The 17,062-nt window shown below is 37.1% G+C and overlaps 2 protein-coding genes across 5 annotated transcripts in view; one reads left to right on the forward strand and one right to left on the reverse strand.

Moving 5' to 3' along the window:
• LOC123877334 (catenin delta-2) overlaps positions 1-17,062 on the reverse strand; it is an 81,293-nt gene that overhangs the window by 17,808 nt on the left and 46,423 nt on the right. The window lies entirely within an intron of this gene.
• On the forward strand, positions 1,640-3,845 carry LOC123877344. The gene is made up of 4 exons (XM_045924007.1): positions 1,640-2,268; positions 2,456-2,553; positions 2,909-3,076; positions 3,346-3,845. Exons 1-4 carry the CDS (start codon positions 2,154-2,156, stop codon positions 3,742-3,744), a joined length of 780 nt encoding a protein of 259 aa, XP_045779963.1. The 5' UTR covers positions 1,640-2,153; the 3' UTR covers positions 3,745-3,845.

A 17,062-nucleotide genomic window follows, 5' to 3' on the forward strand; every position in this document is an offset into this window, starting at 1 on the left:
TGGGGTTTTTTAGACCGCAACAAACCGCTTAGTGGGGATTAGGACTGTTTATATCGAGTTCGAAGAAAAAATGAGGTTTTTTGGGAGATAACGTACTTCATAAATGTAGTTTTTGGCCTCTGCTGTAAAGTTTAGCTAATCCACTAGAAGCGTGCTGTGGTTTCAGTTTGCCTCAAATTGAGGCAGATCGCCCTGAGGCAGCTCTCAAATGGATATGAAGGCCTGTAATAGGTCCAGTAGGTACAAGAAATATTTCGGCTCGATCAGGGCTAAAATTCGTGGTTTCACCACTATAAGCATAAGTAAACTATTAACTAATAGAGTTTACTAGAGATAGAGAGTTTACTAAGACTAAACTCTACCCATGACTTTCATGTCTGCGTGGTTTTAGGATTTTTTAAAAACCCCTATCCATTCTTAGTGCGGTTTATAAGTCGTTCAATTTTATCTTTTTTTTAATTTATATAGCAGAAGATCCTTTCTGAACCATCTCGGCTTCGGCTGGGTGAAATTTCTGAAAATCCTTTCTTAGTGGAAGTGCTTAAAAATTCACCCTATAAAGTATATATAGAGACCCACGTTACAGAATGAAAATTGATAAAAAGTCTTGTTTCTAAAGCCAGAAATTGATTCTGAACATTGATATCAGTCAGTTCTTTTTCTCATTTACTCGTAAATACTCGTAGACAAACCAACAACATGCTAGTCTCCTACAAAAACGGCCGACTCAAAAGTGAAAGACGCATCTAGACCACACTTTGAGATCAAAGACTAGTGTTTTTGAGACGCGAATGTCTTTGTAGCGAGATGATATAACAACACGTCCCCCGCGACTGCTTCACTGGGTGGACTGTATCAAATTGCATTTGTTTTGTGCTCGAGTGCATGTGGCTTTGCGAGTAAATAAAAATATATAGCTTGTCTAAGCTGAAATGACGCGCCCCACTACATAATTTAGTTGATTTAGGGCCGATTTTTCAATCGTCAAATAACTTTTACTGTGTGGGGGTGGGGACATTCTTCCCCGTAGTGTAATACCCATAATTTCATGTTGAACTGTCAAACTTAGTGACTTTAGACAGAGAGAACTAGAGCGAGGGAACTGTCGGTTTGATCCTGAAGCGGCGATACGTCAAATATCCAGGTTATAGCGACGTAAAATCAAAGAAAAATAGGGCTACTCGCGTCAAATGAACTAAATATGACGCCTGCCAGTGACCTCGAACGTTTTGTTAGAAGTTCCCTAACTGTCGTGACTGGTCCCAGTCTCAACTCGAGCCATAAGTGTTTTTTGTAGAGTAGGTAGCATTAAAATTTAGAGTCTTTGATTTAAATTTCATTTTCCATCCTCTTTTATCAATAATTAAAAGAAAAAGATGCAGATACACTAAATTTAGTTTAGAGAAAGACATCGAATCGGCACCAATATTTTTGTAGCACAAGATAACACGTCCCCGCATCTGTTTCACTGGGTGTAGGAGCTACTGTATAAAAATTGCATTTATTCTATGCTCGAGTACAGTAAGTTATTCTATTCTGAGTAAATAAAATTGTATCCGTATACGGGTAGTAGCCTCATATTAATATTACCAGCTTCTGTCTCTAGGGTTTCTTCCTGTCTTGAATTAAAAAGTTCATATTATTAGTACCACATTGGTACCGATTCCGTTGCACTATAGCCTAAACCTAAACTAAATTTTAGATTCTTTAATTTTAGTTTCTCTATCTCTAAGTCGCATTCCATTTTCGGCTTCAACTAAATTTAAATACCCTAAATGGCCCTCTAAAATGACGTTTGAGTTGAATAGTAAGTGTTGCCATTTCAGATAACAAGAACTGCACAAATGTTGTTTGATTTTCCCCATTACTCTTAAAAATATTTTTAGCGAAAAATATCGAACGATGTTTCTTGAAATACAAAAATAATAATTTATTTCATTTATTTTTCTCCAATCACGATATGAATGCACAGATGAAGTGCCGAAAATTGATAATTTTGTTCATTTTATAGTGTGAAGTAATCGTTAAATCTTTGATTATTTGTCTATACTCTGTAATGTTCTGTTATGTCTATACTCTATGTTCACTGTAGTGACCAGCACCAGTGACCACTGAGCCATCGTATAGGTAGTCTAACAATTTTTTCCGCAATCATGAATAATAATAATATTGTGGAGCGCCCGGAGCGCCAAGCCCGTAAACGGGCAAATAAGAAACAGCGGGAGTACTTAGTAGAGAAGCTCCATGCTAATATAGAAATCGCGAGGGGTAAGTCCGTGTATTTTACGTTTTTACATAGCTACTTATTTACTTTTGAATGATAACGTCTGTTAAATAAGTGGAGCTTAACCTACTTTAACTCAAGTGCCTGCGTTTAATACGTATTTATGTATTATATTGAGTACAATCTATCCATTGCCATGTACATAATGTATTAATAATTTCTTCCCCGCAGAAAACACAGCACTTCGAGAAGTGGTTGATTTTTGGGCAGAGCTAAGCAATGAGCTTAACCAGCTGGGATGCTGCAGGACAGTACAGGAGTGGCAGCATGTAAGTTGGGACTTCTAGTTTTGTTTGTTCTTTCAAAACATCTTATCGTCAATATCATAATTTTCCCAATGCCAACCCACTATGGAGTACAGATCTCCTCACATAATGAAAAGAGCTTAGATCACCACACTGCTGGTCTAGCACAGATTGGCAAGACTTCACACCTTTAAAAATACTATGGAGAACTCTTGGGCATGTGCGTTTCCTTCAGATGTTTTCCTTCACTATAAAAGCAAGTGATACTTAATTGCTTAAAATGTGCATAACTTCGGACAGTTAGAGGTGTATACTTGGAGTTGATCCCCAGACCCTCCTAATAGGATGTTAACCACAAACTTTTTTCTTTGGTCTATAGATTTGGAATTTGTGGGTCTCCAAAGTAAAAATTAAGGCTCGAAAGGTGCGAGACACCATCAGGGCGACTGGTGGTGGGCCAGCAGGAGCAGGCCTTACAGATATTGAGGAGAAAATCCTTGATATTGTGGGGTCTGCTTCTGTAGATGGATTCGTCAATCTAGAAGCGGTAATACATTATATTTACTTAATTTAAGATATAGGATTTTAGATTCAAAATATCATTTTCAGAAAAATTATACCTAACTAGTGGAACCACCCAGTTTTGCTGAGGTGAAATTTGACATATACATAATAGTATATGCTATTACTGGATAAAGTAGCTGTCCAATGGTGAAAGAATTATCAAAACAATTTCATTACTTTCAGAATTCATCGATTACAAACAAACATATAAATCTTACCACTTTATAGTGTAGATATAACTCTCTTTTTCAGGCCTTGCCACCAAGTCCTGGTGTAGTGCCACCTGGAGAGCCTTTACATGAAGTGCTGCCCCCTGTGCACCCAGAATCACCAGTCTACAATGAAGCTGAAGTACAATCTACTCCAAGAATTCAAAATTCTTCCCGGGTACATAGCCCCCATCGACAACAACGACATCGAACAAGGCCCCATCGACGTCCCCGCCCACCAGTTCATGGCAGCTTAGTGGCTAGCCTTAATGAGAACAATAGATTGTTAAGAGAAACAATAGGTACTGCAGCAGAAAGTATTGCAGCTGCTATGAGAGACAGCAGTGCAGCCATGGTGCGTGCATCTGAGATCATAGCAGCAGCAATACAGTCAGCTGGAGTACCAGTTTTCATTCAACAGAATGAAAATAATACTAATTAATAAATTAATTTATTACATAGTATTATTTTCATTCTGTTGAATGAAATGCACCTATTTAATCTAATAATATTATAAATGTGAAAGTGTGGATGTTTGTCCTCAATCACGCAAAAACTACTGGACCGATTTGGTTGAAATTTAGAATGGAGATAGATTATTATATTATTACCCTGGATTAACACATAGGCTACTTTTTATCCCGGAAAATCAAAGTTCCCGTGGGATTTTGAAAAACGTAAATCCACGCGGACGAAGTCGCGGGCTTCAGCAACTAGTAGTATATTACTATTTAAACCTTTTGTTCTCATTAAGGCTTCCATGTTTTCCCAGCTCAGTGTTCAATGTTGCTCAAATCTCAATAAATAAGTTGTTTTTAAACTTAAAGAACTATATTTATAGTTGATTGTAATGTACCTTTCTATACTAATATTATAAAGAGGAAACCTTTGTATTTTTGTATGTTTGTAATGAATAGGCTCAAAAACTACTGGACCGATTTCAAAATTTCTTTTACCATTACTTAGAGGGATTCTTCCGAATTCGTATAGGCTATATTTTATCCCGGAAAATAGATAGGATTTTTCGTGGTAGTGAAAATTGTAGAGTAAGGCGTCGAAAAAACTGCCGTACGTTAACGATTCTCGCGAACGCTGCCTAAATGGTTAGAGATGTATGGTTGACTTCTATAGAAAAGTTGTAGAACTCAATAATGCCTACAAAAAAGTCCGCAATAGTATAAACCAAACATTTATATTTTAGCCATTATAACCACTTTTCCATAGAATAAAAGTAATTAAAATTATTAGCCTATGTTTATTGATCATATTATCGTCAAATACTAATCCTTATCCAAATAAACTATTTATTGAGCAAAATTGTTTCAATAGCTATAAATTACTTTTTATTTTATTCCAATCGGACAATCCATTCAAAAAATATTACGAATTTAAAATTGTAATTGGTATTAAAATGAATGATGGTGTCGCACGACTGCACGGCGAAACCGCAGGGGTTCAGAGAGCTTAAAAAATAAATGTCCACCCGTGCGAAGCCGGGGCGGGTCGCTAGTTGTTAATAATTTTGAGTTGATTTTTTATAAGAAACATGTTTATTGTAAAAAAATAATAGGTTTACACAAAAACAAATATTTTTTTATGTGAAACAGTTTAATTAAAATAATTATTAATAAAATTTCGCCTAATTATTCTGGCTTCATTTAAAAAATCAGTGTCGACTTCATTTATCATCAGCTCATCTGTATCTGAAGTGTTATCATATTCATCATCTGCAAAATACATTGATTTTATTAATCTGGTATTTTTATGAAAGTCAAAGGTTAACAATTTGGAAAAACTTCAACAACTGTTATCAATTCAATTCAATGATCTTAATGCATATTTATGTAAATATTTTTTATATGCAATAAATGATAATTTCCTACTTGTTTGTGTTCATCAAATAATATCTTTGCTTACCAGTAAGTACATCGAGAAAAATATTATATAATGTGCAGCAGGCCAGAATAATCTTTGCTGCTTTTGGTGGCGCATAATGCAAAGTTCGGTGTCTATGGAGGCACCTAAACTTGTTTTTAAGGCGCCCGTTACACATTTCAACAATATTTCTGGCTCTGGCGTGGAACTCATTAAGTAAATAGGTAGGTAAACACAGTTAAATGTATACTTTGCTAATTGGGTTAGTAGGTAGGTATCTATATCATTCCTTCCTGTCTCCTAGTGCCTAAAGGAGACTACAGACCTTTCTTTCCCCTTTAGAATAACTAGTTATATTAAGAATTTTACAAAATTACCTGTCTCTGGAATCTATCAGAGCTGCAACAACGTATTCTTCCATGTTTAAATCACGGGCACCTACTGGTCAAGGTAAAATAGAAATAAAAACACTAAATAAGTAAATAGATAATTATTAAGGTTTTCTCACTTAAATCAATACGAAATAATACTTAAAAAATAATTTACACTACTTAAAAACATTACTTACCAAGTTTTTCTCACACAACAGTTGTCTTTCCGTTAGCTTTAGACAACTTAAATTTTAGTCGGCACCTCCCGAGGTCCGCTCTAATTTTAAACAATTTTAGGTTGACGTTTCTTAATTTTGACATTTAGTTTGTACAACGGAATAGCTTTTGTGCTCTAAAATCTAAATTGAATAGTTTAGCGCTGTCAAAGTCAATTTTAAGTTAGACCTGTCATTTAAGTGTGTTTTTAGAATAGCACATCGCTCTAAGTCTAATATTAGTGATTTTAAATTTAGAAAAACGCCAAGAGAATTGCTACCATTGTTATATTTTCCTTTGATATTTTCGATAGAAGGAAATTAACTGATATAATGTTGCTAATTGACATTGTGAAAACAACTAAAAGAATCGCTTGTTTTTCTTGCCTCGAGTTTCTACTAGTCGCTAAACGAGTATTTATTGAGACATTTTAACATTGTTAGGCTAGTGGAAACGTAGAGAGGCTTAGATCTATAGAGCCTACGACTTTGCCTTTACTCAGACTTAAAAAACGAATGAGACAGATATCTAAAGTTCCTAGAGATATCGGTATTATATATCTGTCACATTCTACTCTGTCTGATTAAGTCATTAACAGAGCTCTCTCCGTCACTTACTCCATACAATCGTAGTTCCCATTTCATTTGAATATTAAGCAACCAAGGTCCATGAAATTTTGCAGACATAGTCTAGAAACTAATATCTGTGTCTGTGGTGTTTTAGATTTTTCTAAAAATATGTAGTTTTAAAATTACAGGGGCTCAAAGATTTGTATTTTTCTTTAAAAAAAGGCCCAACTTTGTGCTCGTTTTTCTAGACAACGAAGCAATTTAATGAAATTTGGAAAAACCACAGACCTAGAAAATTTAATGAATATTATGTAGTAAAAAAATTATCGTTATATATTTTATATTGTTATAATTATGTGGGAACTACGAAAACCAGAAATTACACCCAGAAATCTTGAAAATTTCGTGCTGTCTCGATTTGTGCAAGCGGGGTGGTGAAGTGCGGGGGACGACACGTGAAACTGACAGAAACTGACAGTCTAAACACACGGGCCACATTTAGACTGCACCCAACTCCAAACTTGTCGATAGGTTTAACTAAATACACTGGTACATTTCAACTTGCGTTAGACGTATGCGTTACCTACCGTTATGCGTAGACGTTGCCTGTAGATAAAAATATGTCTCATGTTTGCTGGCAATAGCGCATGCATCAAACCCTGCAAGTTGCAACTCTCTTGCAACCTATTCCTCACGCAATACGCACAGCTTTAATATTATAATTTTTGACAATGTATACTATATGTAATGCCATATCACAGGTCACTCTCTGATTTATTGCTAACAATTTACTTCCAAATGCAAAGAAATCTAAGTGTGTTGAATTCACACTGCCCAATACCAGGACCTTAAATGACATAAATTCATTGATAAATAATCATTTGTTGAAAATAAAGGAGAACCCCGTGTTTCTCGGTATAATGTTAGATGCAAAGCTTCTATGGAACACCCACATATCAACACTTGATGGTAAACTCAGCTCTGCTGCTTACACTGTTAGAAAAATTCGACAGGTACTGACGTGGAAACTGCAAAAATTGTATATTTTGCTTATTTTCACTGTATTATGTCTTACGGACTCTTGCTATGAGATAAAGCGGTAGATATTGAGAAAAAAATGTATTACAGAAAAGGACAGGACGTGCAATTTATAATTTAAAACCGCGCGCTGCCATACAATAAAAATATAAGGAAATAAGTACCTTATCTATTATCTTATAGTAGCTTCTAAATATATTTACAACTAGCTAATGCCCGCAGCTTCGCTCGCGTGGATTTAGGTTTTTAAAAATCCCGATCCTTTCATTTCCCAGAACAAAAGTTGCCTCTCCGTAATAGCCCGTCCCCGGGATGCAACTTGTTTCTGTATCACGTAAGAATATTTAAACGGATGATCCTTTTCAAATCCCGAGGGATCACCAGGATTTAGGAATGCAATTTCTTACAGCATCAGGGTTGAGGTCAACGACAAAGTGTTTACTTGGTATAGATACCTTCAATATCAATTAATAATCGACACTTTTTAAATCCCATTAGCTTTAGTAGTCAGGTCCCCTGCAACATCAGGGTTGAGGAGTTGGAATCCAAATTTTTTATTGAACAATGTCGCAAACTTTCTTTATCGATTAAAAAAACTACCCAAAATTACGCAGTTAGGTTACCTGCCAAATTTCATGGTTTTGAGTCAACGGGAAGTACCCTAGAGGTTTTCTTGACACACACGACAGAGAGATAGACAACAAAGTGATCCTATAAGAGTTCCGTTTTTAATTTTGAGGTACGAAACCCTAGAAAACGTAGGATCGGCATTCCGAACCAGTGGTAAATTTTTCTGACCATCCAAAAACACTTTGAAGTTTACCTAAAAGTTTACAGGAATAAAAATTTATCATTGTATTCCATTCCATTTCATTCTATTCCATTCTGTTCAAAGATAAATAGATAATAAAAATATTTGTCACCGAAACAATAATTTACGATACATCGACCAATATCAATTTTACTGATGACAATCTGACAATTACCAAAGTGAACGACTACTATAATATCTATTATATACGACTAACATAATATGTATTATAAATTGTGTGCCGTTTGCATTCTCACTAGGTTCTCATTAAGTTTGTTTTATTTGGTTAAACTTTCTGGCATTTATATTGTTATGACGTTTAATTGGCAAACAGTCTGTTTATTGGCTGAAACTCAAAAATTCAGCCAATCACAACAAAGAAAATATTGTAATAATGATTGATGCAGCTTTCTGTAATTGAAAACAAAATATTTGACATTAACTTGAATGTGACAGTGTTTTCCGAATAGGGTTGCCAGAGGCCCCGTATTTTACTGGTTACCCCGTATTTCAGGATACAGAAACCTGTAATTATGAAAATAAAATACGGGGAAAATAAAACTAAATATTTTTAGGGTTCCGTAACTCAAAAGCAAAAAAGAACTCTTATAGGATCACTTCGTTGTCTGTCAGTCTATCAGTCTTTCCGTCTGTCCGTCTGTCCATCTGTCCTTCTATCCGTCTGTCATGTGTTCATGAACAAATATTAGTATTTTCAATTTTCAAAGTAAGATAACTACATATATCAAGTGGGTTATCATATGAAAGGGCTTTACCTGTTCATTCTAAAACAGATTTTTATTTATTTTTATGCATATTTTTTTAATGCATAACAGTTTTTGATTTCTCGAGTAAAATGTCGGAAAAAATACCCGAATACGGAACCCTCGGTGCGTGGGTCTGACTCGCACTTGGCCGGTTTTTTACAAATTCAGCAGGAGCTGACTGGCGAAATCAAACACTGACGTTATGTCCAGTAGAAAGAATATTTTCCTTTTGCGGCAATGCGTAGCCGAAACCCACTCGATATTGATCATGGTCGTAGCCAAGGCGGCGGGGCTTGGTTTGAGGATGTAAGCCTTTTTTTATACAAGTTAGCCCGTGACTTTAATCTTTTCTAGTGGTAAGTGATGATGCAGTCTAATTTCTTGGCCGTTAGGGCCATACTAACCATATAACTAGCCATGACCGAAGCCTCCCACCAGACCAGAAATTTCGAAATGGCGACTGCGCCTGGGAAGCCGTCAAAAACCTAAGCCTAAAATAATACTTACACTATTTCTTGCATTTGCTTACCAATTTTTTTTTAGAAATATATCAAACATTTCGCGCTCACTTCACTCGCGCTTTGAATTTCTATTACTTGGTGTAAACCCCGCAATTTCGTTTGCATGAATTTAGATTTTTAAAAATTCCGTGGGGGATTTTCCGGGCTAAAAAGCCGCCTAAAAAAAATGTCTGGGATGCAAGTTACCTCTGAATAGTAAGTACCAAAATTTTGGTAAAGAAGATGGGCCGTGAAAGGGTAACAAATAGATAGGCAAATAGATATACTGTCGTATTCGTAATATTAGTATGGATAGGAAGATTTAAAAATAAAATCTTGCTATGGCTACACTCGTTTCCCTTTCATTTTAATTTTTTCTGTATTGAACCAAAAACACTTACGCTCACTGCGCTCGCGCTTTTTTATTGTTGTATTTTATCTCACTGTCAAATTGAAAGGCGAAATTCCACTAACCAGGTAATTAGCCCATAAAGTTGAGCGAATGTTTTTTTCCTCATGACAGGATTCAGTCCCGGCCCTAATAAAACCTCTCCCGCAATCGATTCCTGGCCACGGCCATAGTATTGATACTGTGAAGGTGGAATTACAAATTAAATGTAATTTTAAGTTGAAATGAGAAGATTGTATGCATGAAATGTATAACATTTTGCTTTACAACACTAAGAGTTTTTAAAAGCTATTTAAATAAATAAATCTTTTATTTAAAACCACATTGCAAACACAGTACACCAATCAAGATACGGCAACATACAGAGAAAAAATACAAAACTTATAAATAAACTGAAATATCTAAATAGGCTTTCCATGCATTTCAGAGAGAAACACCGCCTATATATATATTCTTCAAATACTTCAAAATTTCAAATTTCTTCAAATCTAAACCCCGTATTTTTGATGGTGGTAGCCTGTAAATCAAAAAGAGCCAGGTGGCAACCCTACTTCGACCTAGACAGAATGAAAAATTGTTTTCATTACTCGGTATGCCTACTGCCATAGTGTGACAGAAAGTGTGACGGTAGTTGTGACCTCTGATTGGCCGACTCTCTTTCACTATTTGCTAAAATTGATGATTGCAACAACAATTTTTTCTTTTTTGTAATCGAAAACAGAACACGGACGTCAAACAGGTTGACTAATTGCAATCATTTCTGACCGGCTAACATTGTTCCGCTAGTGGCTCAAACTCACTGTCGCAGCAAGAACATGGTAAATTCAGCCAATCACAGCAATTTGAAATTTGGTTATCACAAATGTACCGATCTAGGAACCGAGAATGCACGAACCAGGGCAGATAGAGATAAGAACAATAATATCATACGTAGGAAATTGACGGGGGATCGTTGGCAAGGATAGCCTTAAATACTGATGTTTTAGTTAGCACACAAATCCTTTGAGTATCCTCGTGCCTGCCATCGAATGCCTGGTGAAAAAGCAGCTTTCGCTTAACATCACACAAGACTCAAGAGAAACTACTGCGTTTTTGCCGGCTCTTTTCAGTAGAAGCGCTTACCGAATGTTAAAGTGGCTTGATAATAAAAGCTACACATTAGCCTACGTGAGATAAACATTTTTGAACTGAAGTATTACTTCATTTTTTGATCGCAATCTTCCTCACAGGATTCTGGGAACTAACACCCTGTGTTTCATCGAGGTAAGTCCAATTTTTCTACAGCTGTTTAATGTAATTTAATTTACTACATGCTACAGGATTATCAACTGTATTATAATACTAATGGGGTGGACATTGGAATGGCAACAAGGGATAAAAGCAAGCGTGTAATCCTAACGTACATTCAGTTTACGTTTGGTCCGGGATCAGCAGTTCGATATCCCTTTTGATGTACCTGCCTGCCTACTGAATGGTTTCCACGTTCCCATATAAAACCCGTAGCAACAAAGGAAACTTTTCGTTTGAAGCATTCGACAAAATTAAAAAAAAAAGCAAGTAATAAAGTCTCGATTTAGATTTTTTTACAAAACAAAAATAGAGTCAATCGACAAACATTTTTGAAAAAAAATAAACAAACACAGTTCGTTTAAAAGAAGTAAGTAACTATTAGTAATACATAGTTCCAAAAATACAGGACAAGCGCATTTGAGACAAACTATGAACTGAATTGTACACTAGAGACCGATATAGCTGTCTCGAATCGGACTTGTAAATAAAAACTTCGGTGTACCTACGCAAAGCTTTTACTGGGCAAAAAGCAAGTGTATCGTCATCATCAACCGATAGACGTACACTGCTCGGCATAGGTCTCTTGGAAGGACTTTCACACGCCACGGTCTTGAGCCGCCCGAATCCAGCGGCTCCCTGCGACTCGTTTGATGCCGTCTGCCCACCTAGTGGCATGTATCTTCCAACGCTACGCTTTGCGATACGAGACCGCTATTCCAGCACCTTGGTTTTCCGAACTATCTGCCCTGCCCATTGCCACTTCAGCTTCACAACCCGCTGTGCTACGTCAGTTACTCCTGTTCTCCTACGGATCTCCTCATTTCTGATTAAATCACGTAGAGAAACTAAGCATAGCTCTCTCCATCGCCCGCTGAGCAAGTGTAAACGACAAGATATTTATCTCAGGAGATAATTAAGTTAGAAACAACTGGGAAAACCGTAGGATACACCTGCTACTTAATCAATGTACGAGACGCTACAGGCTTCAGGATTGTTCGAAGAGTTGCTGTATCGAATTTACAGCACTTTCTTGTACTTAACTACTTACTAAGACTTGGGACTAATTTTCTTAGTTGTTGCGTTAAACTACACTTTGAAAGTATTCTTCTACATGAGTAGTTTAAACTTCAGCGGCAAATATAATCACGCAAAGTGGTTCTGTAGGCTTTTATCACTCACTGGTGACTGGCTTATTTATTTATTTTTAATTATATATTAATAGGGGCTTTTATAGGTGAACTATATGCTAGCCCCATCGGTACAAACTAAATTAAAATCAAATAAGTTAAACCTAAAACTACAACAATTTAAGAGAATCACTAACACGATGCTCGCGACTTCATCGGCGTAGATTTAAGTTTTTCCAAAATCCCGTCGCCACGCTTTATGATGTTGGGAATGGGATGAAGTTCGAAGTGAGGAATGAAACACACTGGAGTTCAGAATAAAAACTGATTACTTATTGATTAAACTTACCCAGTATACAGTGGTTATAATCTTTGATTTTTTCTTTTTTGATGAAAAGTAAAATCTAAGAGGGATATACCCACGGGAATTTTAAAACCTAAACCCATGCCAACGAGACGAATACTTACTACTTTTATCCCGGAAAATCAAAGAGTTCCCCCGGGGTTTCCGAAACACTGAAACTTCGCGGACCAAGTCGCGGGCATCATCTAATATAAAATAATGAAAAAATGCTTTATTTGGGTTTTGTTGATTACGGTCACTCGGTTAAATTTTGATTAAAATTGAATCCCCGGCCTAATTGTTCGGCGTAAACATTTTAATAAACGCATCCTCAATAAAAAGGCAGCTGCGTCTTAAAATTCCATTAAGTGGATTAGGCACGCCTTCTATATTTAGATTTCCCTTCAATTCGACGTTCGTTGATCACTTTGCGAAAACTTTTGATCCCTTATTTATTATATTGACACGATTTTATAAATACCCAACCATAATTTATTGATGTTTTGTTTACTTGATTGCTCTTGAGGTCAATTGACGCCTGCGACTTCTTCCGCGCATTTAAGTCTTTTAAATTATTATAACCATCCCTCGAATGTACTTTACCTTGGCAAAACTGGTTTACCTAACTGGCCTCAAGCATGTAAAAGGAAAAAAGAGGGGAAGACGACCAAAGAAAAGGAGGATGGATTGCGTGAAAGAGGATATGCGTATAGAAGGGGTGGATGATACGTTGACGGATGACAGAAGAGAGTGGAAGAATGTTGTACTTACCCCACGTGGGATAAGGTCAAGAAGAAGAAAAAACGCGAAAAATTTTTGTAGACACGTTTATCTGTATCTGTGATTTGCCAGATTTCTGTAAAAATGTTTAATTAAAAATTTTGTGACGGATTCTACATACAAATTGAGTACGTGTAACTTTGAAACTACACATTTTTACGAAAATCTAGCAAACACAGACACAGATAAGTATTATTAGTTTCTAGAACGTGCCTAGAAACAATGAGTTTGATTGGTTCACAGGATGGGTTATTAATATTCAAATGAGAATCAAACTACATTTTGTACAGAGCGCTATGGAGCGCGCAGGGAAACTGCTATTAATGAAGAGTAGAGACTAGGGACATAGGTAGGTACATTAACAAAGAACAGACCTTCAGGCTATTTAGAGGTCACTATCATCATGTCAGTGGACGTCACTCATTGGACGCATAAAGCGGACGACATAAACACGAAAGGGTATTACAAAAGTAGGTGCTTTAGACCTGTATTGATAACTGGAGAGGTATTACCTACCAGTCGTTTCAGTACTGAATTGAAATTCATATTATCTTTTTCGTCACCGGGCGGTAAGTGAACCGTGGCCTAGTCGTCGGTCGATGGCACTCCGGGCGCGATACTCAGGTTCAAATCGTGCCGGTTCCGCAATTTTTGAAAGTATTTAATTATTATTTTTTAATTTATAGACTAGCGCTTGGCTGCAATCAGATCTACAAGCAAGTGATGATGCAGCCTAAGATGGAGCGCGCTTACATAGAATATGCTTATTCACTCTTGGCTTGAAATGTGGAGGGGGAAACTGATGCCGGAAGGGCGTTCCATATCCTAGCGGTTCGGATTAGAAACGCGGAAGCAAATCGCTTCGTAGGTACGTATCCGAGGAATTTCACCTACGTACGGGTGCAGATTGAGCATTGATTGAAATGATTTAGAAATTTCTTTGAAATGTTGATAAAAACACTTTATAAAAATTATCAATTTTTAACCAACTTCATAAAAAGGATGTTCTGTTTGACGATACTGGTACAGTATTTAACGCTATCGGGAACATTTTGCTAAAACATGGAAACGAGTGCGGTCTCGCCGTGTTTGTGTTGTAAATAGAAAAACGTACGTAATTGGTTTTGCTCTATTTCTGAACCGCCTAGTGCCTACGCCCTGAAAACTTCACAGTGACATATCCGTAACGTGTCGTTATGTCTTTGGACATAGAGGTTATATTGCGACGACACTTTTACTGAACTGTTGGTACTTTTTACAATACATGATCTTTATTCAAAATTGCTACGTAGAGATTTTTCCAAAGGTCTGGCCCATACCTTGTAGCATGCAGGAGGCTCACAATAAATTATATCGTTAGGAAGCAACACCACAATATTCCACTTCCATATTACAGCTCATAATATCTTTTTTACTAATATTTAATATAACAGTGCGAAAGTGTCTGTCTGTTACCTTTTTACGGCTCGACTGTTACACCATGCCTAGAAGGTGCCTATTCATTCTTCTTTTAAGGGTACAAATATTATAGCTAGCGGGGACAACGGAAACTGAAACGACATTGTTATGTTCCTTCGAGAGGCGGGAAGTATTGCTTTTTTTCTTTAGAAGTCACACTCTGCACAGCGATCGCGTTGGAAAGTGGACATTTATAAGCTGGATGTATACCGTAAGCCGGTCAAATGGGCCGCATACGTAGCCGGATAATTGTCAACTTAACGCAATTAAGCTTCGGTGTGCAATTAAATTACAAGCGGGTTCGTTCACATTGTTATGCCGGACGCCCAGTGTAAAGATAGTATGTTATTGCTTACCGGAGGTAGGTACATATATGCCATCTAGACAGAGAAATCGTGCGATAAGAGAGCGACCAGAGACGGCCCCAGTAATTCCGGGACCTATATGGCAGAGTGATAGTAGAATCCGTGTGGTCGTCATTTACCACGAGACCAAAGGCGTTGGAGTACTCTCTTATACTGTGGCCGGACGACTAACTGGCAGATTTAAACAATGATCCCCATCACCCCAGTTAATATTTTTATAAACAAAAACACCGATTATTCGTTAGCATTCAATTAGATATCGGTCCAATAAGAAAATTCATTAATCAGCAAGAAAGAAAAACAAAGGATTTTAAATATATTTTTTTTGGGACTAATCACTGAAAATATATCAAAGCTAACATGAATTAACTAGCTATTAACAAAGCATTAAAAATTTTCTTTTTTGGGGACTAATCACTGAATGTGTATCAAAGCTAACATGAATTGGCTATTAAATAGGTATATCTTTGAGTTTGGAATCTTGACTGAGTGTAAAGTGAGTGAAGAGTGTGAAAGTTAAGAACGTATGTAACTATTTATTATTCATGACAACACTTTATGTAAGAGCGTAGAGGGAAAACCAACAAAATACAAATTAAAATTACAAAAATCAAATTACTTAAAATAATTAATTAAATGAGCCAAAATAGCATAGGATCTTAAAAGACATAGCTAATCTACTTTTAACACTAGTAAAATCAGACGTCAATTTAATTAAAATGGATACAGTTCCCAACCACAGCGTTTTGCGCCAACTGTGGTATGTCGGTTAAGGTTTTTTTATGGTGTGCGTTATGCAAGCGCGTGCGCAGCGAGCATTCAAATAAGCCCCCCGAGGCTAGGGTTACCAGATATCGGAATTTTAAGCACTTGTCAGTATTCTGACTGAACTTGGAGAAGGTTTTTTGAATTCAATAAAAAACTGAATTATTATTTTTATCTTTTAATTTATCTTTATTTTCAAAACCTACAGGACCTTACAGGACAACTCCTTATTCGCTAGAGTAAGTAACATACGTCTTAAAAAAACCTTATCTAACTATTAATTAATTACTAGCTGATACCCGCGACTTCGTTCGCGTGGATGTAGGTTTTTTAAAATTCCCGTGGGAACTCTTTGATTTTCCGGGATAAAAAGTAGCCTATGTGCTAATCCAGGATACTATCTATCTCCATTCTAAATTTCAGCCAAATCCATTCATTAGTTATTGCGTGAAAGAGTAACAAACACACACACACACACGCACGCACGCACGCACGCACGCACGCACGCACGCACGCACGCACGCACGCACGCACGCACGCACGCTCGCTCGCTCGCTCGCTCGCTCGCACGCACGCACGCACGCACGCACGCACGCACGCACGCACGCACGCACGCACGCACGCACGCACGCACGCACGCACGCACGCACGCACGCACGCACGCACGCACGCACGCACGCACGCACGCACGCACGCACGCACGCACGCACGCACGCACGCACGCACGCACGCACGCACGCACGCACGCACGCACACACACACACACACACTCACACTCACACTCACACACACACACACACACACACTCACACTCACACACACTCACACACACTCACACACACTCACACACACACACACACACACACACACACACACACACACACACACACACACACACTCACACACACACACACACACACTCACACTCTTATACAAACTTTCGACTTTATAATATTAGTGTGATTATTATCATAACAATATATAGATGGTTATCTAACAGTCAAAATAAATACTTACTATTCTAATCTAATTATTGATTACTATCATAACATTATGAAATAATCATTAGTAATCAA

This window comes from Maniola jurtina, chromosome 23 (assembly GCF_905333055.1).
Source record: "Maniola jurtina chromosome 23, ilManJurt1.1, whole genome shotgun sequence".
In the NCBI taxonomy this organism is placed as follows: domain Eukaryota; kingdom Metazoa; phylum Arthropoda; class Insecta; order Lepidoptera; family Nymphalidae; genus Maniola; species Maniola jurtina.

Excerpts from the sequence above, each read along its gene's own strand:
- LOC123877344 (XM_045924007.1), top strand. The coding sequence starts at position 2,154 with ATGAATAATAATAATATTGTGGAGCGCCCGGAGCGCCAAGCCCGTAAA. Across the intron at positions 2,269-2,455 it reads TAATATAGAAATCGCGAGGG|AAAACACAGCACTTCGAGAA; the intron begins GTAAGTCCGTGT and ends TCTTCCCCGCAG. Across the intron at positions 3,077-3,345 it reads GATTCGTCAATCTAGAAGCG|GCCTTGCCACCAAGTCCTGG; the intron begins GTAATACATTAT and ends TCTCTTTTTCAG.